We start from the raw sequence: 25352 nt of genomic DNA, 5'->3' as shown, positions 1-25352 counted from the left end.
GCGAATTTCTGAACAGTCGAAGAGCCACTCTCTTTCAAAGTCAAATCATGGCGGCCACAACTGGAGAGGTGCTATGGAGGAATCCGGCTCCGGAGAAGACCCAAATGTTTGCATTCATGCAAGCTTTGGGAAGAGAGAAAGGGCTGGATCTAAAGGCAATTAATTATCTCAACTGTTGGCCCTGGGCTGGGACATTGAATCGTAGCTAACCACTTGCATTCGCTACAGACGTTTGAGGATATTTACGACTACTCCGTCACGAAGCACTCTGAATTCTTCGACTTCGCATTCCGGCATTTCAATTTTGTACATGATGGAACGTATTCGGAAGTCGTAAACAAATCGGCTCTAATCGAAACGGTACCAGAGTGGTTCAAAGGCGTCAATGTCAACTTTGCGGAGAATCTGTTGTACAGCGGCACATAAGATGGACCTCGAGGAAAGCGGTCCACCAGAGGGAAGGAGGATGACAAGATTGCAATCACAGAGGTTACGGAGAGATATGAGGCGCCTAAGCATATCTCATGGGGTACGCTACGATCGGAAGTCATGCAGATGGCAGAAGCCTTGAGGAGCGTTGGAGTGCGACAGGGAGACCGCGTTGCTGTTGTATCCGGCAACTCGATCAACAGTGTGAAAGTCTTCCTTGGGATAACTGCATTAGGTGGCATCTTCAGTAGCTCCTCTACAGACATGGGAGTCGCAAGTATTCTCGACCGATTGGTGCAGTTGAGGCCGAAGTTCATCTTCTGCGACGACGCAGCTGTTTACAACGGGAAAACCATTGACCTGCGAGAGAAGATCAAAGGTATCATAGAAGGGCTATCTGGCATCCAAGAGTTCGAAGGAGTCGTGGTCATGCCACGATTCATTGCGAAATCTTATGACTTAAGTAATGTTCCACGCAGTACTTCCCTTTCCAAGTTTCTTGGGCGGAGGAACAGCTCGGCGGAAACTGCGAGATTTCAGTTCACCCGAGTGGCATTCCAGGATCCTTTCATCATTGTCTACTCATCCGGCACAACTGGATCGCCAAAATGCATTGCACACTCGGTCGGAGGGGTGCTTCTGAACACTGCAATCCACAATCAACTGCACATCGACCAAGGCCCTGGGGATACTGTACTCCAATTTACGACAACAGGATGGATCATGTACCTACTTACCACAGTTCATCTCATACACGGAGCACGACTTGTTCTTTACGATGGGAGCCCGTTCTATCCTAATACGATGTCATACCTCGAGTTGATCAGCCGGGAGAAGGTGACGATGTTAGGAACATCACCGAAATGGATAGGGGAAGTTAAGAAACAAGGCATTGTCCCGAAAGATCTGGTAGACATGTCCTCTATTCGAACCCTTGCTTCGACAGGAATGATGTTGCCGGATGCGCTATTTCGATGGATATACCAGAAAGGATTTCCACCGTCGGTTTATCTAGAGAATGTCAGTGGTGGGACTGATATTGCGGGAGCCTTTGCATGCGGCAATTCTATCACGCCTGTATATGTTGGTGGAATGCAAGGTCCTCAGCTTGGTATGGCAGTCACAGTCTTTGAGGAGGAGGAAGGTGTAAGGCTGAATGGAAGACTCGCACAATCGGGAACTCCGGGCGAGCTCGTCGTAACAAAACTTTTCCCAAACATGCCGACTTCATTCTGGGGCCCCGACGCGAAGGAGAAATACTTCAAGTCCTATTTCGAGAAGTTCAACCATGTTTGGACGCAAGGCGACAATGTGCTTATGATTCCTGGAACGCGTAGGCTCATCTTCGTGGGGCGGTCTGATGGAGTTCTCAATCCGGCTGGCATCAGATTTGGATCCTCTGAGATCTATACTATCATCGAACAGAAGTTCCCTCAGGTATCTGAGTACGTTCCCATCCCTAACTGGTTGTGTTCGCATCATGCTAACCACCGAAGTTCGATTGCCGTGGGACAAAAACGTCCACAGGATAGTGACGAGCGAGTTCTGCTTTTCCTAAAGATGCAAGACGGAGAGGAGTTCACACCGAAAGTGGTGGCTGACATCGGAAGCGTGATTTCCAAAGCTCTGAGCCCAAGGCATGTACCGGCCTTCATCTTCGAGACTCCCGATATTCCGGTAAGGCTTCATCTCCTCTCTGTGGCTGATAAAGCGCCTAACATCTTTACAGACGACGATCAATCTCAAGAAAGTCGAGCTTCCTGTCAAGAAGATCTTGTCCGGGAAGGCCTTCCAGCCAAGCTCGACTTTGGCTAATCCTGAGAGTCTGAAGTTCTTTTACCAGTTCATAGATATCGAGAAGATGGCTCCTCCAAAAAGCAAGCTGTGAAAGCTGTACCTAGGCGTTTGACGGTTTGAAGCACCAATGTAGACTGTATCATTTTGCATATGGCGTTTTATAATTATTGATGTTTTATATTATCCTAGAGACTTCAACATTAAGATCTTGGTCATCAGTAACATTCCACTTCTGCAATGTGTGCGTCGCACGTGCAAATCGAAGAGATAATTCACGCTGGGCGTATTCAGGGTGAAATTTGGTCCAGGCGTGTACATGCTTGGAATTTGATGGCTGTTGCGGCGTCCGGGACCTCCGCATCTTCACAGTGGTCGGACTTCACAGCGACTGCTTTCTAATTGGAGGCTCAGCAAGCGGATGTACAATCTCGGCTTTTTCCCGCGGAGCATCTCATTTCGTGTTCCTCCGCCGTTTCCAGATGCCTCTGTTGAGATCCTTGAGGCGTAGCCCCACCACGCCCACCTCATCCTCGTCCTCCGAATGGCCATAAGACTAACACTAATTCACCGTTACTTCATGCCTGTTATGATGCGTGCTAGGTAGATAGTGTCGTTCTGACCCCACATTCGAGATCAAAATGCCGCTACCCGTGGACGGGCAAGACTAATATAATAGCCTCTCCCAAGCCAGCTTCCAGCAATCATCGAACCCATAGAATATAGCACTCGTCTCTCCATTGAATCATAAGCTTTCATACTTTTCAGCAGAAGAGAAGCACGTTGCGATCATGTTGAACCTACATCAATTTACAGGTCTGGCTGCGCTGCTCCTGTCCTTGACATGGATCGCGAGCCTTCTACGCGTTCGTTTTCGTCCTGGACTTCGCAACATCCCTGGTCCATGTCTTGCGGCATATTCGAGGTTGTGGAACGTAAAGATTGCTGCTTCGGGAGATGCACACGAGAGCTTCCGACGTCTGCATGAGAAATATGGTAAGCTGGTTCGCGTTGGCCCGAATCATGTCGCCATTTCAGATCCAGCAATGATTCCAGTCATTTACGGCACGAACAACAAATACCTAAAGGTAAGCCTACGCTCTACACATTTGCGGGATTCGGTTTGGATGTCCATCCTGACGGGTGTTAGACTGGCTTCTACGACCCTTTCGCCACACCGTATGCTGGAGAATTAATGCACAGCATGTTCTCCATCACAGACATCATTCAACATCGGGCTCTCAAGAGGGGTGTTGCAAACAAATACTCTCTATCCTTCATGAAGGAATTTGAGCCTCAGGTCAACGACTGCACCAACAAGTTTGCTTCCATCTTGCATGAATACGCCGACTCGAACCAGATTTTCGACCTTGGCACGTGGCTTCAGTGGTATGCATTTGATGTGATAGGAGCCATTACCTTTAATCGTACATTCGCTTTTATGGAGGAGAGAAAAGATATCAACGATATCATTGCTGGAATTGAAGGCGGGCTTTGGTATGGCAGTATTTGTGGTCAAATCCCAAATTTTCATCCATGGCTGTTGGGCAATGAGCCAGTAATGAGCGTCCTTTCGGACAACATCGCCGCAGTTGAGGCAGCAAACCCAGTTCCGAAGGTTGTGAAGGTATGTGACAATATTCCCCGAGCATGTTGTCAAGTTTAAATAAGCCTAATCGAATATTGCTTAGATTGTAGAAGACGCGATCAAGGATTACGACACACAGAATTCAGGCGACTCAGATCGAACTGATTTTCTGGCCTTGTTTCGAAAGGAGAGCGAGAAATCACCGGACAACATGCCTCACCGCAATCTCATGAACCATCTCATGAACAACCTGTAAACCTCTCATTTTCACAGAAACACAGCAAATATGCTAAGACCTTTCAGGCTCGCTGGTAGCGATACCACCGGAATCTCTCTGCGGGCGGTATTCTACTACCTGATCATGAATCCCAGATCGTACGAAAAACTTGTCAATGAGATCTTGCTCGCAGATCGTGAAGGCAAAGCGTCAAAGAATATCACACTAGCAGAAAGCTCTCAAATGCTCTACTTGTAAGTTCCCTTCATCGCCACTTCATAGCAGGGCGTGCTTTCTGACTCCACCAAGGCAAGCTTGCATCAAAGAGGCAATGCGTCTTCATCCCGGCGTCGGCTTTCCGCTCGAGAGATACGTCCCTGAAGAAGGACTGAAGGTAGATGATGTATTCCTTCCGGGAGGAACTATTGTCGGAATGAATGCCTGGGTGGTCCACCACGATAGGATCATTTTTGGTGATGATGCGGATGAGTTCCGCCCAGAAAGATGGATTGAGGCAAAGCCAGAGGAATTAGGAGTGATGGAGAAGTGTTTCCTGTCAGTACGTTACCTCACCCTAAGCTTTGATCCTGAGATATGGCTCTAACTAAGAGGTGTACAGTTTGGAGCCGGTACGAGGACTTGTATTGGTATGTTATTATTCGTGTCCCTGCTCGGGAGGCTTTACTGATTATAAACAGGGAAGAACATCTCGATGATGGAGATGAGCAAGATGGTGCCGCAATTACTAAGAGACTTTGATTTTTCGTGGGCTTCGGAACAGAAAACTTGGCAGATAAAGACGTTTTGGTTTGCAAAACAGTCGGGCGTATTTGTTCGGGTTCATCCCAGGGCTAAGAAAGAGGTTAAGGAATCTTTATTATAGCAAGAAAATAATAAGTATAAACACAGCCTGCCTTTGCTTAACCGTTATCCTTGCTTATTGAAGGAGCTGAAATAGGAGGATAAAGGAAAGCTTATAGCAGGAGAAGAAGTAAAGTCAAAAGTAACATTTTCGAACAAAGGTGCACGCTGATTGATTGATTGATTTTAGTCATACACGGTTCCAGCCATCCGTCTGGATAGCTATGCCGGAATGGCCTAGCTTTGGCACCAATTGCCGAACTGCAGCTGCCTCAGTAAACACACCTCACTTCATCACACTCGTGTGATCAGCAACTTCCTCCACTGAGTGGTCTGGCTTCTATCTACGCATACATACATATCCGTTGATAAAAGTGCTTTGCTCGTGACTTTGGTATAAGGCCTTGACTCGGCGACTAACTGTCTTCTTATGTCTGCGATCCCTAGATACCTGGCGGGCTACGGCCACAGTGAAGCCATGTTACAACTCTGCTGACCACAGCAACCGTGATTCCACGACCTTTCTAATCCTCACAAGGAGAAACCTTCCCAACAACGTTCTCTCTCGTCCAAACTACCCCGTATACTCCCGTAACCCCTGAACCCCGAAGACCCCGAATCTCCCCAGATCGTGTGGTTGAGTGTGCCCTGTGTAGGCCAAGTGGCTACTGTGTGCTTTGTAAATTGGTGATGGCGTTTCGATGAGAGGTTTAAGAATCCATTGGGCAGGACTGCGGTTGCTGGAAGTAGTGATGCTCATCCTGATCCACAGAAGTGTGTGTACCGTGTGTTTGTTGTACTGTATTATGTATAACGTTATCGCATCTGAGATCTGGGTGGTCCAATCGAGGCTGTGTTGAAGTAGGAAGACCCCGAGGAGGAGTTGCTGCCGGCTTATAAGAACGCTTCAATGTAGCCACCTTCCTACTATGCTAATCACTGCCCGTGATCGCTCCCTAGCACAATCTCATCTGCTACTATGACCGGAGCCGCGCGTGAGCTGACAGGCCCTAAGGACAATCCGAGATCGAATCGCAGTCGCTTTCGAGGTTGCCGTCGTCACTCGCAAATCCATCGTCCTATTGGCCACGCTGTTATCTTGAGCATGATGGGGTGGCAGCCGTATGTGACAAGGTCTCTTCGGGAGGTTATATAGAAGCGCACGGCACAAGTGCGAGTTAGGTGGAAGCCGACGGGTTTGAAGAATACGTGTCAGCGAGGGAACTGGAGGAACGTTACTTTGCGGGAAAAGACGAAGGGGCAGATGGAGAATGAGTACTTGTACGAATTCTTATGTAGAAGATATATGGGTCAGGAGATCTGGATATTATGATCTCTGGTCCTTGAGGTGTGACACAATGCCATGGCTGGGTCCAAAGTCGACACCTTTTTCTCCACGCTATGTTGTTGTGCCAGAGGAATGAAAATCCGACGTTGACGGAATTTGTGCGCCGCTTTCCGCCGATGTCAGCCGCGATTTACCCCAGCACAGTCGGAGAGCTGCTGGATGGGTCTGAGTGTTTACTTTGGTAGTTGAAGTAGCTACGGGACTCTCGCCTCGCAGGGATGTCGGTTAAAGACCTTAAAGTTCGCGTAATTTTGGTGATGGGCGGGGAACCTGATTGATTAGATTAGGCTCTGAGGCTCTGCGCATCTCAGTTGCTGCCCATCGGCGAGCCTCCTGTTAGCGGGATAGTTTCAGCACCAACATAACATCGACGGGATTATTAAAGAAACCAATATGGAAGAACTAAGAGACAACAAGCCAAGCACCGTTGTCAAGATCGCTGCAGACGGCGATGTTATTCTGGTTGTTGGGCCGGAAAAGGTGAAGCTTCGTGTTCATTCGCTATTTCTGAAGGCAGCCTCGAAACCCTTCTCCGTCATGTTCGGGCCCGACTGGAAGGAAGGCCATAATATGCTCGGTCGGGATGGGCCAGTAGAGCTACCGCTGCCCGAAGACAATGCCGCTGCGCTCAAGCTTATCTGTGCCATCATCCACCACCAGAACAACAAGGTGCCTCAATAGCAGGAATAAATGACGGGACTGGGATGTGTGTTTACAGGTGTGGATGGACAAGTAAATATGCATATGCATATTTAAAGTTGCTAGAAAGAAAGGACCTTTGGCCAGCGCGCTTGCTCCATATCTCTATCTCTAAGGCAATAGAGTTAGCAGAAAAGATGCCTGATCCGATCCCGGAGGAACCAAGTATTGCATGCACGTATGGGTACAAGCATGCTGCGCCAGAGCATACTAAAACGGAACTAGCGAAAGGGAAAATTAATCCTGAGTCTATGGGCATCTGCGGCCGCCGTCTGATTTTGTTCAAAATCCTCTCTTTTTGAATAGACGCTTGGATTCACTCCTTCACCAGCATCACTGGCTGCTGTTTATTTCTGTTTACAGTATTCTCGCTATGACAATTAAATTGTATTTAAAGATTCTCTGCCGAGAATGCTGTTCCATATTACTGGGCAAATAATACTTTAACTGGAAATAGCTATTATTTCGATGGAGAAATGCTAAACACCCGCGAGCGTCATGAAGTAGAGACTGGTGCAGCGCTCCAACGGACAGGCAGTTTTAGCGTGTCCGACAAGAATTGTCCGTCTAGGCTGGTGATGGTTCTGTTTTTAATATAACCATCATCTTGATGCGTAGTAACGATTATTAGCCCCAAATAATTGCTGATATCCGGCTACTCGTCTACTACAGGGGGTAGAAGCTGAGCTTGAGGAATGGGGAGATTAGCGGAGATTAGACCTTAAGTAAGGTTCTGGAGCCTAAAAATTCTGAAATAGGAAGACTAAAGTAAGAGCTTAAAATCTGAAGTTAAAACCTAAGGTGAAAGCTTCAAGCTTGAGGTTGAGAATATACTATTAACAGTTTTTATTGTCTTGGTAGTTACAACTGTTTGGAACCGTCTAGAATCTTTGTGGTGACGGTCATCTGTTTTTACAGAACCGTAATAGTACGGGTAATGATGGTTTAGGGCAAAAAACTGCCCGAACTACTTATTGGGAGCGCTGGAGTGCGGACATTGAAGGACAAACTTCTTTACAGCGCCGCCCTTCTATGTTAGATTCATTCACATCTTACGTCCGCAATGTCTTCGACTCAGAGAGATCAGCAACAACAAGGTCAGGTTATTGTGAAATGCTGTTACAATAACCACAAGAGCGCAGATGCCAATTTCTCGGCATTTTCGGCCGCCGGCCGCCGTCTATTCCAGTGCAAAACTTCTCTCTTTGACTCACAATTCAGATTCACGTTTTTCAACAACTTTGTCGGAAATTGTGTTTTTTGCTCCGATCTAAATATAAATAGACTTGTTTCCCTTAGATTTTGAGAATACGACTGATAATAAACAACGAAAAACACCAGACAACTTAGTAAAGTCGGTTCTGTAAGTGGAAATACTCTTTCCTTCGCAATTGTAAAATAGCGAAAAACGTTCAAGGGAGTATGTTCAAGCGAGTGAAGAACAATTTGCTGTTGTTATTGGTAAAGTTGAATTGCTGTCGTTGTCAATGGAATTATTATTGTCGTTACTTTATTCTCCTATGAGTCGCTAAACTCTGGCGTTGACATGGTTCACTTCTGGTCATGTTGCGCCTTGGTGCCTCCAATTTTATTTGGTACGCAGTTCGGAATTACGTCGCAGATACTTTATTTTATAGTTAGTTCTAATGTAGAACTCTTTATATAACTGGAGGCTTAGATTCACTCCATTTGACAGCCTCGTCGGCACCGGGTTTCTTTTTTCCGCCTTTCTAGGCTGAAGGTTTATATTCACTCTATTTTATAGCTTTGTTGAGACGTAAATTGCTTCTCCCCGCCTTTTTTTTAAGTTCAAAGGTTTCATTTTCTTTATTTTATAACTTTGTTGGCACGGAAGTTACTTTTTCCCGCTCTTTCTGAGCTAAAAGTTTGTATTCACTTTATTTTACAACTTTGTTAGGATAGAAGCTACTTCTTCCCGCCATTTTAAGGTTGAAGGTTTTCGTTCACTCCATTTCACAGCTTTGTCGGGACGAAACTTACTTCTTCCCTCCTCTTCTACTTAGGTAGGCTGAAGGCTTGTATTCACTCCCTTTGACAGCCTCGTCGGCACGGAAATTGCTTCTCCCTGTCCATTCTTGGCCGAGCTTGACATTCACTCTATTTGAGAGCCTCGCCGGGACGGAGCTTGCTTCTTTCCGCCCGGTCTAGTGCAAAGATCAACATATATATAAAGACCTCCCTTCCCCCCAATTTCGGATTCCACGACCGTCAAGAACCTTGGTGAACGATTTGCATGGAGATGAGGGAGAATGGAGCAGATCTCGTCAAGATTATTGCTATACGATTTGCGCACAGGAGATTGAGCACATACCTATTTCGGATTATAGATGAAAGAATGGGATGTCATGTCTTTGCTAAGAATCTAGATTTGTTGTTAAACGTTTTACTACTGTCAATTATCTCCACTTCGCCTTTCATCTTGGATCCAAAAACTTAACAACTTCAAAGCCGCAATAGAGAAATGCGCAAAGGATTTCCCCTCTTTCTCTGGCCGTTCCTGGCTCACTCCTGGCCCACTCCATGATTTTGTTGTAGACTTTCTTTGTTTGTTGATTTCAGAAAGCGGACTGTGCGGCCGCTAGTATATATAGTTTTCCAGAGCTTGGAGGTAAAGAGAATAAATTTAGGTGTGAGGTCATCGCGACATCGTTGTGATTCAAGGTGATTGAAAGGCTCAGATTCACTGAAAAACAATAAAAAGAAACCCCCAAACAACTTTTCCCCCTCCTTCCTTGGCCGCTCTTGGCCCCTTGAATTCACTTCAGCTTGGCTCCATGAGCTGCAAATAACTCAGTTCTCCCTTCCCTTCTAGTTCTATATCATTTTGTCCATAAATAGGTCGACCTCTGTCTTCTTGTGGTCATATCACGAACTGTCCCTCGAGCTATACCAGATTAAGGGTGGAACTTCCCTGGCACGGCTGCTACTATCAAATTGGTACGGATCTTTAACTACCTGTGAACTACAACTTATAGAGACACCGTTGGGAAACTGTTGGAGCAAATCTCGTTCATAAAAGCTTCCACACAGGAGAGTTTTTCCTGAGTTCCCTGGAATAGGTTCTATACTAGTCTAGCAGTTTACTGTTTATTGTCATATTGAAACTTGCTGTCATGTCCTCAACTATTGTCAAGAAGCACGACTAAGAGTTACACCAAATATGCGGGGTTGGCTCGACCGGGCCAAACGTAAAGGAGGGGTCATGGACGGTAAGCGGAGAGAGAATATCAAGAGACGGGTTCATTGTGTTTGACGAAAAGGGACCGGGCTCAACTCGATTGCATTGGGGAGTTAAATATCGCTCGGTTGTCTTCAGTGAAGGGTGAGGTCCGAGTGGAAAGGCTTTATATATACAATAAGCAAGTTAAAGCTGCCCTATTCACCTGTATTTCCTACCACTCAACTTCTGTGGACAAGGGCGGTTGAAACATTGAATGTAAGGAATATAGCAACTGACTAGATTTTAATTTCAAATGCGCAAATCATTATGAGCTTGGAAAAACTGCCATTGGTGGAGGAATTCTCACTCTCATACCTGCTTTCGTACATAAAGCCTTCTACTGAGTTTGAGGTTGAATGAATTTATGTAAGTCAGTCGCTGCGGACATCGATTTACGCTTGTTCATGGAAAGAATAGGCTATGGTGCAGCTGGATACCAATGAGTGGTTCCTTCGATACGAAGATCTCATCGCATCAATCGCTCAGACCAGATCTACGGAGATGATCCCGACTCGGCACCGTCAACCGCACAAATCCGAACCCTTGATCTGCGCCGCGTGGCGTTCGGTCCCGTCCCATTCAAACAAGGGTCAAATGACAGCTGCAGGGTCATCAAAAGGAAGGATGGAAGCCTTAAATAAGATTAGCCGGTATGATCACCCAATCCTAGGCTGCATTGCTGCGCCTCCGCCGAGACAACCAGCACCGCAGCCAGCCTCAACAGCTGTCGATATCTCGGAAAAATTCCAACGACATCTCTACTTCGATCACGATCTCTGTTGCGACGTTTGCGTTCTCGAGATTGCATCGGATGTTTGTCCGGTTGCGCGATGGCTGATATACGGAGCCAGTTGTTTGCTAATATCAAGAAGTCGTGGTTGGGAGGAGCGTTCGTTGCCTTCTTTGTGTTTTGGATCACGTTGTGGGCAATTGATTCGCATCGAACAAACAGATTACTGGTGACTATTCCTCAGACTACACAAAATCAATTTTATACTTACCCATATTCAGACCCAAAGTATCGGGTCGCCGTCATATCCATCAAGTTTAGCAACCCCACTTGGTACGGATTCGAATCGGCCATTGATCCTCTACGCATTCTTTGATAGTCAGAATGCACGCATGAACCTCCGGTTCTTCATTGCACATGCTCTTCATGATGCCGCCGATTTTATGTTTATCTTCAATGGCGAGACTGATGCTATGAATTTGCTTCCAAATGCAACGAATATTCGCTTCGTTCAGAGACCGAACGAATGTTACGACCTGGGGTCTTATGCAGCTGTACTTGTTGCTGATGACTTGTACAAGCAGTACAGCCGTTTCATTTTGATGAATGCTAGTATCCGAGGACCGTTTATACCGTATTGGTCTGAAGGCTGCTGGAGTGATATGTACTTGGACAAGATCACGGATTCTGTAAAAGTAAGTCAGAACACTTTCAAGTCTGGCCGCTCTCTATCCTCTTACCGAACATATATGAATGACAAGCTAACCAGAGCGCCCAGCTTGTCGGAATGACACTAAACTGCATCCCAATCAACCACCTCCAATCCATGATCCTAGCGACTGACACCCTCGGCCTCACGACCCTCCTCTTCCCCACCAACGCAACCATCGCCACCTTCCGCGCCTCCCTCCCGCCCTACCCCTACACCAACATACCACCCAACAGCCCCGCCGTCAACGTGCCCCCCATCGAGCACCCAGGCATCAACTCCTGCCCGAACGAATACTGGCACGCCGTCTCAGTCGAGGTCCATGCTAGCGCCCTGATAAAAGCCGCTGGCTATAAGATCGACGCCATGATGGCGGCGTTTCACAAGAGTGAGACGTATGAGGAGGAGTGCGAGGGAGATGTTGATAGTCCGGATGTGCTTTATGAGGAGAGTTATTATGGGACGAATTTGCATCCGTTTGATACGGTTTTTGCGAAGAGTAATCGGGGGACGAATGAGATGGTGCTGAGAAGGTTGACGGAGTGGACGGATGGGAGGGGATATAGTAGTTATGATTTCTGTCGGGCGAGGAAGTGAGGGGTTGGGGGAGGATTGAAAAGGTTTAAACTGTAGATTCCGCTACTCGTGATGAATGAATGAATCTCTTGTCTTCCGAGATTATACATCAAGATATCTGATTCGAAGTCCGAACTTCAATCTTCAGCGCGTGGTGAGAATCGATCTCTCGAGTCTAATCAGATTCCGCGCAATTCAGTGCTATCCTCTCGACATTCAATCCGGAAAGTAGAACCCGTAAGGGATACCTGGCTCATCTTCATAACGAAACAATATCCCTAGCTCTCTTACTTTGTGTGACACCACCCCTTTACTTAAGCGGGCACACTAAAATAGACGTCGTTACACAGCGAAATAATTCTTTCCCAACTTCGGTCGAGGGTGTGAATCATTGTTCTCGAGATACCATTTTATTTAACAGGGAAGACAAAGTCAAATAAAATGTTCGATGCTTGAGACCGTGCCGACGCTATAACACTTCACTTATTCCAAAGTTTATCAGTAATGAGGACGTTATCTGCAAGAACTCGAGGTTCGGAACTTGGTAAATACAGACACGAGGGGAAGCCACAAGTCATATAGAATTCAGCTCTAGATACTTAATCTACCTCAACTCAAACTTCTCAACAGGCAACAATTTTTCAGCAGCCATCTCAATCGCTTCACCATGCATATGCTGATACACATAGCATTCGCCCACAAATTGATAATATTCTCCCTTTGGCCGCAGCACGCTGGGAGCATTACTACCATACAATAAAACGACCAGATCACCAGCCCGCGCCGCTCGAGGACCTATGCCGAATTCTCCGTTCTGCATGCAGAAGATTCGTTTGTTTTTGCTTCCACGGAAAGCTGCGGCATAGAATCTTGGTGCGTCACCTACTTGTGCCTGTTCCATCAAGAGTTGTGACAAATGGTGCGTAGAACAAAGCATATATAGAGAGGGTAAGATATCTCTTAGATATGCGAGGAAATCGAGGCGGAATTGAGCCAAGTCGAGAGGAGGGCATTTCGATTGTAGATCGAGGCCGACTATAAGTGTCATGCCAATGCGGAGAAGAAGAGGGTCGTTTGGATGTGTTACCTTAGGAAGAGTATTTAACAATTCCTGGAGAGGCTGTTTGAGGGGATCCCTCTGAGATTCGCTATATCGTGCCGTCGCTCCCACTATCTCTATCACCATACCGCACCATGACGATGTGGAAATACGGACACCTTCTAATGTGAGGATTCTCGGCTGGTGATGCATGCGAGGTAAGGATGAGTGCACTCTCCCCGAGGAGTATTTGTGCAGAACCTGAACGTTGCGAGAGCGATCCCACCTCGGAACCCAAGTTGGCCAGTCCTCGTCCTCGATTTCACAATCATGCTCAAGGCTAGATAGCAGGCCGAGGTTTTGAGAGGACGTAATGATCCTCACTGTAGCTTCTTCGAAGACTTCTGCAACGGACTTGCTGTAATCTGGTTGGATCAATGGCCGCAGGCTAGAGAGAGGTGGAAAAGATAGCAGTGCGTAGACTTTGTCGCGCTGGTCGGAGCAGTTGAAGTGGCGGAATCGATCGAATACACCAGATGTTGCGTGGCTGTGGCCGGCAGAATTAATCTGTAATATCGAAATTGAATCCCCTCTAGAACCGGGATATGCATTTAAGGGATCCTCCCAGAGAAATTCCGCAATCAGGACGAGATCCTGCCATCGCATCTCGTGTTCGCCGCAGAAGACGGTACACGCGTGGTTGTAGACCTCCTGAACGACCCAGAGTCCAGTGAACCAGGCTGCAGAGAAGAAAGCACCAAGTGTCGACCAACATCTCGAAGTAGGATCTGGAAGCTCCGTTCTGTCTATGAAGTTCGAATGTCAAAAAAGATTTAGTCTCGTCAAAGTCTGACGAGGACGTACCAGCGCTTGTTGAGCTCTCATGGCTGACTATATCATCTATGAGTTTAAAAGCCGGTTGCATCTCTGCGGTGCCGCATCCCAGCCAAACGCACACTCCAGTCGCATTCCCATATATCGTCTGCATAATTTTAACCTGCGATCCCTTCTCCACGTCGTCGCTCTGATTGATACATATCGCGTCAGCCCAAAGAAGTCGCGCCTTGTCTTTGAACCTAAGTCGAAGCAGCGCATCTCTGAGATTTCGTGTGACCACAATGAGCTTGCCATCACAGTGCACATTGACCTTGTTTGCAGGATTGCCCCACGCGTACGATATTGCCTTGTAGTTTGGGGCATCCTCTAAATCTGATTTGACGTAAAGTGCACTCAATATCGTCGCTTGCATTTCCGGGGTAAAGTTCGAGAAGTCTTATGAAATGTTCGGATGGTAGCGGGCTGTACTGGTAGAAATTGCCCCCTCCATTTGGATCGGGCATGTTGAAAAGAGACTCGGAGCTTGAAGGGAAATTGTTGGCTTGAGAGACCTGTTTATTTCCCCCAACTGAATTTAGTAAAGGGGTTCAGAAATAGCCGCCTGTTGTTGTGAAACTTGGGCTAACAATAGCTTTTCTGAATAATTGTTGGGTAGAAATTAGGCGCCAGCGGTTACGATGGACAATCGTGAGGCTACGGCTCTCGATCTAAGGCAACAAATCAGCTAAACTTAATACGCAAATCACAAGCAATCCTTAATTAAATAGGATATATATAGATTAGAAGCCTTTCTCTCTTTGTATTCGTCATTCATTGGGGGTTTCAGGGTCCACAGGCTGTGGAATGAGAGCACTGGAAAATCAAAAATCAACATCACGAGTTTCAGAAGTATCTCGCTCGAGGTTGATGAAGATATGAGCAAGGTTCTCTTGGAGAGGTTGAGAATGATGAGTCGATTTTGATTTTCTTGCACGCCTTCGAAGTTCGAATGAATTTTCTTTAGCCAGTCTAGATCTTAACCTGTTTTTCTCTCTGTCTACTTCCTCGAGTTCGTTGACCGCCCAACAGTGAATTTAGGCCAGCCATACCTCCTTTTGCTTGCAGAAGCTCAAGCCTCCTTTCTTGAATATCTCTAGTTTTCCATCTACAACTTTCCCAGTAGATCAGGACTTGGGCGTGTTCTTCATTCTTCCCAATCCATTATCATGACTTCAAAATACAAGCATCAGATGAGCCTAGAATTAGGATTGAGAGAAATGTAAGTTGCCCTCGAGTGTGACTCGTCCACTTCGCCACTTCTGGGGAAAGGCTCCCGTACTCCGGGTTGTGACTGGAGGCGTGGATCAGAGTGGTCGGGAACTGTCAGATACTCGTCCGTTATATGAGTTCGATATCGTCCATGTCCCTCGAGTGACTGTTGGCTGTGCGATGGTGGCTGAGAATTAGAGACCCGAGCATCATCATCTGCCTGGTCGCCCGAGAGTGTATCGCCGTCAACGCTATTTGCAATCGATACGAACACCAATTTTGGGCCCTGCTGAGCCTGCTCCATGGAGCTTTCCCTTAAGCCTCCGTGAGGATTATTCTTCTGCTTAGCTTTTTCGGCCACTGGAGCAAGAATAGGGTGGTCCAAGTCACTGATGTCCAGACTGGCTAGCATTTCTCCTCTCTTAGTGGTAGGGATCATGTCAGTACAGCCAGACCATGTTCCTAGCTGAAGCTCCTCGTTCGCAAGGCGATGCAGCTGTAGAGCTTCGTTTGTTGTCCACTCAAGGATCGCATACTCTTTGTACTTGCGCCGTTTCTGAAGGGTGCGGAGGATGGGCTCCATCACGAATGATATGATGATGATGAGGCTGCCGATGATGTATGTGAATAACAACCCGAAAAGGCTGAATGATGAGTAGGATGTGCTTAGAACCTTCTTCACTCGATTTTAGTACTGGCCAGTACGTTGTTCATAACATATTCTTGGACGGCAATCATTGAGAAGACCTACTTGGCTATTGCAGATCTTGTGCTCCCCAGCGTTGCTCGGTGTCATTGCAAACTCCTTCAAGGCTGGGTCCGTGATTCCTGTTGTCATCTCGACGTACGTCGCCTGTAATCCAGCAAGTATCGTGTTGAACCAATTTGTTACATCAAGTTGCCATTGGTTTAATGGTAATGGGTACTGGAGAGCACTGTCAAGGAGGGCTTGAGATGCTAACGATTTCGCACCGAGTTGTGCTGTCACAACATGAAGGCTGGCAACGCCCACATCCAGCACTGCTGCCGACCATATAAACCTTGCTCCGGCGGCTGTCGGAGTTTTTGTTCCATTGGTCAGGTCTTCCTGCGTCAGATTAAATAATGCGGCAGCACCAAAAAGCGCATCCATGAATCCAGCAAGTGGTCCACACCCACTTTCTCTAGGGTAGGCAGAGTTACACCACTGCCATTGCTCGACACAACCCATTGGACTCGCAGCTTCCACTGGCGTAAAGCTCGTTGCGGTTCCTTCCCCCGCGAAGTTAACAAGTTCGTTGGGAACAGTCGCTCGGTACCAGTCATCGTCCATGGAGTTGAGAAACGAAATCCCATTTCCTGATAGAAATAATAGATTGAGGTCCCCGTCCGGTCGGAATAGTTGAAGAAGAGGGACGAAATCTGCGCCCGCCGAGTAAGGCATTCCTTGGAAGGTTGGAGAGAACAATTTGCTGATGAAAATGCGACATTAGCAACGAACGCACCATCATCACTCTTGTCAAGATAAAGAAAGGACAGAAGAACACTTTGATAAACATACCTTAACTTTAGATTGGAACCAGTTCCCCAAATTACCCCAAAGGGATATTGCGTGTCTAGACCATAGGTTTCGTAGGTGAAATTGAGTGATTGTGGCTCATTCGCGAGGGTTCCATAGTTGTACCTTACCCAAGTTCTGTTTTGAATGCTGACCTCAGTTGCGTGACCTTGTGTTACTAGTGGGGCGCATTGAAGCACGTATCGTAATGCGAATCTTTGATCTTCTGGTGCGTTAATGCCTAGGTCATCGTTACTATCAATGTACCCGCTGTCAAGAAGCAAGTTTGACGTATTAGTGCGGCATATATCGTCTTGGAAAGGGCAGCCAGTATTGTTGTCCCAGACTGCAGTTGGAAGACTTGGGAGAACAAACTTGTCGCAATCGAGAATTCCAGAACTATCTGCCGAGTAGCATTGTTGGGCGTAGTTTGCAGCATCGTTGACGCTTTGGGAAGTTAATTTCCCGACTCCGGACATCACGCTGGTCAAATTACCGCCTAGAACGTTGGTGGGGAGTTGTAAGAAACTACAGTTATCACCCCTCATCAGAACCTCGTCGCCAGGGGCAGTAGAGATCTGTGAGGAGAATCCACCAGCAGCAGTAAACGCAGAGACACAACAGACGGCAATAAGAATGATCGGTAGCAGGTGAAAATGCCGTTTATCCTCCTTCTCTGACTTGCGCCATGCCCAGAAAAGCCGAAACAGCGAGAGGAGCCCTGTCTCTGGTGACGATGAGTTTCGAAGTAGGATTTGGCGTTGATGATGAATCGCATCCTTAGATTTAACACTCGAGTAGTGTATATGGAAGATGAGGCAGATGATACTCCAGAACCGGGAAGCCACGAACGGGATGAGGAAACCGGTGAAAGCAATCAAAAGATTACCATCTCTACGTGTCGTGGTAAGCGTCGAGCCCATAACCGTTCCATTTGACCAGTTAGTCCACACTCCCAGATAGACGTTGCTGTCCATGATACAACGAGATAGAATCTGATGACAAATGTCGTAGTGAAAGAAAGAGCTTTCTCAGTAATATGGATGAGATGGTGACAATGAATTATACTCACAGCGTTCCACCCGGATATACCTTCTCTTTAATTCAATCAGACAATCGTTCAGCTCCGCCCCCACATGATGCTTGATAATCAGCCCAAAGTCTTCAATGTCAATTAGGAAAGCCTTATGCAAAAGGATATTTTACGCAAATCGCACATACATGAAGGCCTATTGGCGGGATAGTGATTGAAAGCGACCATAGCTGTAGCCGCGGCCGCTGCATGGGTTTAAAACAACTCGCTTTAATTTGAGAGGTTGTTAGACATTCAAAACAAAACAACCGTGTGGCCGTGGCCGTGGCCATGGCCATGGCCAGCGCTTAAGCAATGTCATGCTTGATGTTGGTAACCGCCTTGGAGCCTCGCGCAGGCGACATTATCGTTGAATGATTTCAACTCAGATCCAACATTTGTTCGATATTCTTGATGTTTTGGGGGCCAACGCGGCAAAGCAAGGGGTGGGGGCTGACGGAGGATGCGTCAGGATTCCACTACACCATTCAAGAAGCATCGCGCTAATTCTAAACGCCTTCACCTATGACTTTGCGGCAAAGCAAAACCAAGTACGATAATTCGTCCATGAACGTCGATGGATCCAGATTGGGAGAAACACCTAGAGGTTCCCCCTCCTGAAAGTTGAGGTCTGGCATTTCGCGCGTTTCGCGCAATTCGCTTCATTCGCGTTTTGTCTAAAAGGCTGAGGAATATTATGTCGCTGGATTATGGTCACTTCACTTATTCTCTCCGATAATAAAGTTATAGTGAAATCAATTGTCAGTCGAACCAGAAAAGCTGCTGCAAAGAGTCGATTCCCAGAAATCTAACATGTGAGGAGGAGTCGCTGGTACATGGCTATTTACTTGCGTGCGCTGTGCATACCCTGTGTCATGGTTTGTGGGATTTATCTGTGGAACTATTATTCTACAACAAATCGTCTCAACCATCAAGTGTTGTGCTTTGCACAAGTAAGTGTTCTCGAGACCAGGTGCAGAACCCGTTCCTAATTCTGGTCTCGTTGTCCCACTCAGAACATACACTTCTAAATGGATGAGGAGCATAGTTCGGGGGTCGAAATATGGATGCTGAGGTGGCCGACATAAGGTGGGCCCAATTAAAACGATTGCTATACGTGTCGGCATGTTTCGCTGCACATGACTTCGGGGTTGCAGATCTTGACGTTTCATCGGCTTGCTGTTCCTGTTGAAGCGAAATATCGGTTAGTGCATACTTTCCACGAAGTTTCCCCTCTCGTAGTATCAAATTCTGTATCTAAGTGCTTTACTGCAGGTGGAGAAGAAGTTGATTGAGATGGGGTCAAGTTCTGCCAAAGTCACTTATCAGATCGGATCTGGCGTCCTCTCGGATGACAATGCATGCGCAAGAACAGAATTTCGTGGATACTTTATTACTTAATTATCCCGTTACCTATTGACGAGAGTTCTTATTTTTTGATTTTGTTTACAGATGCTTTGCTTTCTCGACTAGAGATAGGAATTGCTAAAGAGAAATTATCACGGAGAGCAGATAAATGCATGAGAGGGGAAGTTTTTCCAAAACTGGTTTTTGTCCGAATACGGAGTGCTCTCACTAGTGCCAGGTGGAATAAAAGTTTTTAAACCAGTGATTAGATCGACATTCCTTTCCAATGCATCGGTGCAGTATGGAACTCTTTGCTGCTCAGCTGCATTCTTCACAGAGCTGAAGCAAATATGTTTCGAAAATCGGAATTTGATCCGGTTCTTATTTTCTTCAATGAATGCTTATTTGGACAATGATTGACATCACCTTGCCTCCGTGGTTTCGGCATTCGATACCGCGGGCCGCCTCCCTAGTGTGATTTAAACGATGCCCCTGTCTAAGCGAGGCGACTAGCAAAATCAAGTAGATTAAAATCCAACACCAAGCATTTTGCATAAATACATATTTACCACTCCAGGTCATTCACACATTTCTTTGAATTTTTCTTGTTCCGTTTTGATAAACATGCATGTCCTGCGGCCCTTCATCTCTGACCCCACGCTTTCCAAGCCTCTTCCGTCTTCCCGTCCGTCTACATGTATACATTGCTGCCGGTAGTAGACCAGTCACTTATTGCAGGCGCCACAAAGCTTACGTTTTCAAAACAAGCAAAATATATTGCCAAAAAATTGGAAAGCCGTTATCCGAAGCCTTCTTGCGCCTGTCATCAACATGAGTGCCAGTTAGAAATGACGCTTCGCGCCACGCGAGTATAAAGTGAGCTGATTTTCCATTCATGAAGTCTTATTTCTTGGCAAGACTTCAGCCCAGATCTCCGAATCTTATCCAAACATCCATCACCACCTCAATATGAAGCTATCCATCACCGCTCCCGTTGCGGCTCTCTTTGCTGCAGCGGTTTCTGCTCATGGTGGTGTTCTGTCTTACGACATTGGCGGTACTACGTACAAAGGTTTCGTGCCATACAACTCCGCTGCTGGTCAATCTACCCTCCAACGAGAATGGGACAGCTACAAGTAAGTAATATCTCATTCCAAATCACCGTCCATCCTGAAAGAACGTACTGACTTTCTCTCAGCCCAATCCAAGATCCCACTCTGGCTAGCATGGCATGCAACTCCGCTGGCACCCCAGGTGCCTTGACCGCCACCGTCGCAGCTGGCTCAACCATAGTCGCCTACTGGAATAACCCATGGCCACACACAATCGGCCCCATGGTAGTATGGATGGCAAACTGCGGTGGAGACTGCAAGACCTTCGAGCCCACTGGCAACGTTTGGTTCAAGATCAATCAAGCTGGACTAATCTCCGGCACTCTTTCCACCGGGCTCTGGGGCTCAGGACAGATGGTCGCCCAGAACAGTTCTTGGACTGTCACTATTCCCAAGAGTTTGGCGCCTGGTAACTACCTGATTCGCCATGAGACGATTGCAATTCATACCGCCAATGCTCCGCAGTGGTATCCAGAGTGCGCTCAACTTGTTCTGACGGGTTCGGGTACAGGGGTACCGGGTGCGAGTTACTTGGCTGCGATTCCGGGTGTGTATCAAATGAGAGATCCCGAGGTCGATATCGATGTTTATTCGGCTGCCAACCAGGGTGTGACGAACTACACTATTCCAGGTCCTGCTGTTTGGACTGGGTAGATCGTACTCTCTTGGACTGTTACTTGGGTGAAAGAGATACGAAGTTGGCTGTAGGTAGCGATTCGTTTTTTTAGGATCCCCTCCTGAAGTTTCTTGTACATAGTTTTCATATTTCAGCTTCGATCATGTAAATAAATTCCTATCCTCTAAACTGATGATGCTCGCCTTTCTGACACTAATACACTCAAAAAGAAAAGATAATTGAAAAGACGCCGTGATCAGGATCGAGAGCCAGGGTCAAAACCGTTATTCGCGCAAATGTTTCGTGCCTCATTCATCGCAGTCATTTCTTATTACTTTAACTTATATCCTGAATTTATTGGTGCGGTTCAGTAGTTCCTCATTCAAAACCGGGATCAGCCTGACAACAGAATCAAATCATGCAGGTTCATGTCTGAGCCTATCAGAACCATTATTTTGTTGCACAGTTGAGCCAATCGCGACCACCCGAGGCAGACTTCTCTTCATTGGTCAAGCTGTTTGCGTTACCGACCTCCGAGTCGCAGCCTCAAATTCTTTCCTTCAGAACATCCATAAGTTGTTAGAAGACAAACTTAATCAGCGGGAGACAATTTTCATCTGTCTCTTTGTGTCCTCACAGCTGCATTATATCCTAGATCTACCCTCGCGCATCGAGGCTCGGGGTATCGCTCGCACTGCACTTCGTATTCTCAGCCTTATCTACCATCGACGACGCAACCATGGCAGACCGAGTCTCTGATCTGATTGTCGACTCAAAACTCGATGTCGAGGTGCATGCCGACTACACTATCCACAAGATCTTCCATTCTGATCCTACGATCGGTCGGCGGCGGATTAAGATCGACGAGAGATGGCAGAAGAGTAGAGAGCTCGGTCGCGGAGCAGTCGGCGTCGTGTGGCTTGAGTCTTGTTCTGCAGGGCCTCATATGGGACAACTTCGAGCTGTGAAGGAAATCCGAAGTGGCGGGAGAGATGCATATACAAAATATCTGCGGGAGCTGGAGGCCATTGCCAAATTTTCCTAAAAGAGAGTAAGCCGCAATTCTCATGACATATAAGGCATCAACATAATTGTTGGCTATAGTATCAAGACTACTTTGTTCGATCGTTTGGATGGTATCCTCATGAAGATAGTATATTTATCACAATGAAATACCTTGAGCATGGCGATTTGGAGGGGTATCTGACGGATCCAATGCCGGAGAACGAAGGTCGTACAGTTACTCAACAAGCTTGTGTGCATGCATGAGAACTCGTTTGCACATCGCGACTTGAAGCCAACTGTAAGTTATCGCATATTTTCCCCTAGAAATATCTGCACAGCATTCTTGGCTGACACCCTGTCTTAGAATATCTTAATTCTACATAAAGGTCCAGAATGGTGGATCAAGATAGCGGACTTTGGGATCAGCAAGAGAGTCGAGAATACTGCTCTCCGAACTCGGATTGGCACCGATGCTTATCTGGCGCCAGAAGTGAAGAACATCTTCGCTTCTGATATACGGAGAGACCAAAGGAAAAAATTTCACTTTCGCTATAGACATCTGGGCTGTAGGCGCTATTGTTTTCCGGATGGTCAGCTGCAGACTGCCATTCTTGGACGATCCTGCCTTGTCTGACTATGTTGAGGGTGCGTTACCATTCCCTGTCGTAAATGGGATCAGTCAAGAATGCTCTGAGTTCATGGTTCAAACCATGAAAGCGTCACCACTTAAAAGGCCAACATCCCATCGTGCAATGTCCCATCCTTGGCTACGTGTTGCAGACCAAGTGACCACATCAGTCCCGGTACCCGCTGGGAAGACAGGTGGTCTACCCCTCCCGGAACTAAGAACTTACAAACCATCTAGCCAATTCCAGGCCTATAACTTGCCAACGTTGAATGCTGAAAGAGCCTCAACTGCACCTGATATTCAAGCGCCTGAAGTGCTCATCCCCAATATTCCCGTATCATCTTCAGCATCAAATCATACCCACAATAATGGAACTGCCAGAAAGTCCATTGAGAGAACTTGGCCGAGTCTGGAGCTACGACGTAAGCAGACGCTTAAATCTAACGAGTATGATGATACTGTCAATCGTTACCCGGGTGCTGTTACGTCTTTGCACTTTTCAATCCGTGGACACCGAATTCTATCTCGTACAAAAAATGTTTTCGCACTCTGGGAATCGGGTGAGAACGAAGAATTCTGGTGCCGCGGTCAACAGCACATTCAAGCAAGAGGGGTGGTCAGATCAATACACGTCTCGCAGAGAGGAGATAAGTTCACACTACGACGTCAGAGACCGGGAGAGGGGAAATGTGATATCAGTGAGCGACATCTGTAGAGGAAAATCGACGTTAGAAAGGGAAAATATAAGATCAGTGAGCGACATCTGTATCGTATTGGACGCCTCTCAATCGAAGAGCTCTCCGATATGGAACTTCGATCAGGGACTCACTCCATGACAATGTATGCCGCCGAGGGTGTGGACGCATTAGGAGACACTACGCAGTGCTTCTCCGCGATCTCTATATCATCATCCAACGCCTTGTGCAGGTCTGTCAAGCCCAGTGCCAACGAACGGCCAGATACTACTCCCCATCAAGCCAATTGGCTCATGTTTGACTGGAATCGCCAAAAGATTCCTGTACTGGGAAAGCTCTTTGGTAGATCGAGCCCCGAGGACTGTTGGAAAGACTTTCCGACACCTTATCAAGGTCAAAATTTTCGACTTCTAGCAGTAGCATGCGATCAATGTCTCTTCGCAATGGTTGACCAAGGTAATGTAATTGAGTTTTGGATGAATTACGAGGAAGGAGAGATGCAACAGATCTGTAAACGAACTCTTTACCGAGGTTGCGAGATTACTGCAATAACATTCTCACCAAATTGGGCTGGAACGGGCTTGGAAAAGACCAGTCAGTTGGCAGTAGGTTTTGCAGATGGACGAATGGATGTTATGGATGTCACAATCATATGGCAGTAGTTGACGGACTTAGTATTCATTATTTTGAGATCAGAACGCCTTTTATGTTGATTGCGGAAGATCAAACAGCCATACCCAGCTCTATTGATCTGTTAACGGCCATTGAGTTCAAGTAAGCCGATAATGGCATATATCTCTCGCTTGTGCTGAGTCTCTTGGCCGTAGTCTCTACATGACTCTTGATAAACCTCACCGGAGGAACAAAGTTCTGCTGATTTCACCAGACTTGTAGACCAAATTCGTCCTGTGCCCTTGATACAGAGCTGACGAATGCATCCGAGTAGAGCTCTTACCACTACGGGTGTATTCTTGGGTTTTATGCTTATTTTAGACAAGAATCTCCACATTCTTTATATGTTTTGTATTATTATTTAAAATCGTGTCTTGGATATGACCTTTCATTCCTCAAACCTCAAATTCATTGAATGCCGGAGCTTAATAACATATGAGACACTATACTTTAGTATTACCCTGGTTTCTTCTCGATATCTCGCCGCCACCCGACAACTGCTCTGGGTACACCACATGAAAAGAAGTCTGGATTTCACTGCACCGATGCTCTGAATAGCTAAAAGATTTTTTACTCTTTTCCATAGCTTTATGCAAAGTCCACTTACCATCTCGAACTGTGTCCCCTCCTAATCCACTCACAGGTCAATCGCTCCACCAGGTCCAGGGTGAATATCGCCAAAAACGTGGGAGTAGCAAAAGTTTTATTTAAGTAGAGTGAAGCTATGGGTAAAGCAGCGATATACGCACGAATGATGCTGGATTCGTGGATTAGGGCTCTGGTGCGCAGACGCTAGTCACTTGGGATTTTAGCCTCGGATGTTAAGCGAGAGAGAAAAGGGGGCGGGGCTGTAGACTAGTATCCCCGCGATCTACTCCCGTGGAGTGACCACGGAAGTTAACTTTTAAAGTCTCTGCCTTCTCATCTTGTAGAGCTTTCTTCCACGTCGATTGATATGATACTAGCGCAGTTGTACAAGTGACTGGCACCCGCGTGCAATAGTTGGAGCTGCGAATCAATGTAAACATCATCTTACAACGAGTCAATCAGGTTATGTATCTTGTACACATACCCGTCGCTAGCATTTATTTATACTGCGGCTGTCCGACTGTCGAGCTCCGCTGCAGACAAGAATTGACCGTTTGCTAAAATTGAAGATTGAACACTTGCTGACATCGGCTCAGCTGATAAGTGATTGAGAGATATTGCGCAAGAAAGAAGATAGCAATCAGAAAATGTACCGTACATCAGGATCATTTTTGCTAGTAATATTTGTGAAATAATTTTTTTCAACCAACATGCGTCAATTGATTCACTTTGCAATCCACACTCGTACTTTCGAAATAATAGAA

The 25352-nt window shown here is 46.6% G+C and overlaps 10 protein-coding genes across 10 annotated transcripts; 8 read left to right on the top strand and 2 right to left on the bottom strand.

Annotated features, from left to right (window-relative positions):
* Positions 1–47: 47 nt before the first annotated feature.
* LY89DRAFT_705130 (acetoacetyl-CoA synthase) lies at positions 48–2415 on the top strand (the record flags this gene model as incomplete). The annotated part of the gene is made up of 5 exons (XM_018217431.1): positions 48–68; positions 229–410; positions 456–1874; positions 1926–2106; positions 2159–2415. The coding sequence occupies 5 exons, from the start codon at positions 48–50 to the stop codon at positions 2315–2317; spliced, it is 1962 nt and encodes a 653-aa protein (XP_018075669.1). The 3' UTR covers positions 2318–2415.
* A 599-nt stretch (positions 2416–3014) lies between these two features.
* On the top strand, positions 3015–4911 carry LY89DRAFT_770566 (cytochrome P450; the record flags this gene model as incomplete). Its single annotated transcript, XM_018221857.1, has 7 exons — positions 3015–3311; positions 3374–3841; positions 3915–4063; positions 4115–4282; positions 4338–4587; positions 4648–4675; positions 4727–4911. 7 exons carry the CDS (start codon positions 3015–3017, stop codon positions 4909–4911), a joined length of 1545 nt encoding a protein of 514 aa, XP_018075668.1.
* Positions 4912–6630: 1719 nt separating this feature from the next.
* On the top strand, positions 6631–6918 carry LY89DRAFT_577242 (uncharacterized protein; the record flags this gene model as incomplete). Its single annotated transcript, XM_018208880.1, has 1 exon — positions 6631–6918. The coding sequence occupies one exon, from the start codon at positions 6631–6633 to the stop codon at positions 6916–6918; it is 288 nt and encodes a 95-aa protein (XP_018075667.1).
* A 4002-nt stretch (positions 6919–10920) lies between these two features.
* LY89DRAFT_639295 (uncharacterized protein) lies at positions 10921–12215 on the top strand (the record flags this gene model as incomplete). The annotated part of the gene is made up of 3 exons (XM_018211611.1): positions 10921–11136; positions 11189–11602; positions 11686–12215. The coding sequence occupies exons 1-3, from the start codon at positions 11008–11010 to the stop codon at positions 12211–12213; spliced, it is 1071 nt and encodes a 356-aa protein (XP_018075666.1). The 5' UTR covers positions 10921–11007.
* A 581-nt stretch (positions 12216–12796) lies between these two features.
* On the bottom strand, positions 12797–14480 carry LY89DRAFT_770560 (uncharacterized protein; the record flags this gene model as incomplete). The annotated part of the gene is made up of 2 exons (XM_018221856.1): positions 12797–14037; positions 14096–14480. The coding sequence occupies 2 exons, from the start codon at positions 14478–14480 to the stop codon at positions 12797–12799; spliced, it is 1626 nt and encodes a 541-aa protein (XP_018075665.1).
* A 589-nt stretch (positions 14481–15069) lies between these two features.
* On the bottom strand, positions 15070–17903 carry LY89DRAFT_778879 (uncharacterized protein). Its single transcript, XM_018222249.1, has 3 exons — positions 16857–17903; positions 16068–16767; positions 15070–15992 (listed from the first exon to the last, which is right to left on the bottom strand). The coding sequence occupies exons 1-3, from the start codon at positions 17828–17830 to the stop codon at positions 15294–15296; spliced, it is 2373 nt and encodes a 790-aa protein (XP_018075664.1). The 5' UTR covers positions 17831–17903; the 3' UTR covers positions 15070–15293.
* Positions 17904–20241: 2338 nt separating this feature from the next.
* On the top strand, positions 20242–21038 carry LY89DRAFT_639287 (glycoside hydrolase; the record flags this gene model as incomplete). The annotated part of the gene is made up of 2 exons (XM_018211610.1): positions 20242–20408; positions 20471–21038. The coding sequence occupies 2 exons, from the start codon at positions 20242–20244 to the stop codon at positions 21036–21038; spliced, it is 735 nt and encodes a 244-aa protein (XP_018075663.1).
* A 701-nt stretch (positions 21039–21739) lies between these two features.
* LY89DRAFT_730091 (uncharacterized protein) lies at positions 21740–22045 on the top strand (the record flags this gene model as incomplete). Its single annotated transcript, XM_018219439.1, has 1 exon — positions 21740–22045. The coding sequence occupies one exon, from the start codon at positions 21740–21742 to the stop codon at positions 22043–22045; it is 306 nt and encodes a 101-aa protein (XP_018075662.1).
* A 122-nt stretch (positions 22046–22167) lies between these two features.
* On the top strand, positions 22168–23348 carry LY89DRAFT_778876 (kinase-like protein; the record flags this gene model as incomplete). Its single annotated transcript, XM_018222248.1, has 3 exons — positions 22168–22257; positions 22370–22495; positions 22530–23348. The coding sequence occupies 3 exons, from the start codon at positions 22168–22170 to the stop codon at positions 23346–23348; spliced, it is 1035 nt and encodes a 344-aa protein (XP_018075661.1).
* Positions 23349–23438: 90 nt separating this feature from the next.
* LY89DRAFT_730089 (uncharacterized protein) lies at positions 23439–23990 on the top strand (the record flags this gene model as incomplete). Its single annotated transcript, XM_018219438.1, has 1 exon — positions 23439–23990. The coding sequence occupies one exon, from the start codon at positions 23439–23441 to the stop codon at positions 23988–23990; it is 552 nt and encodes a 183-aa protein (XP_018075660.1).
* Between the last annotated feature and the right edge of the window lie 1362 nt (positions 23991–25352).

This window comes from Mollisia scopiformis (genome assembly GCF_001500285.1).
Source record: "Mollisia scopiformis unplaced genomic scaffold LY89scaffold_5, whole genome shotgun sequence".
Lineage (NCBI taxonomy): Eukaryota > Fungi > Ascomycota > Leotiomycetes > Helotiales > Mollisiaceae > Mollisia > Mollisia scopiformis.
Note: the sequence above shows the minus strand (reverse complement) of the source record. Positions and strands in the feature narration are given on the sequence as shown.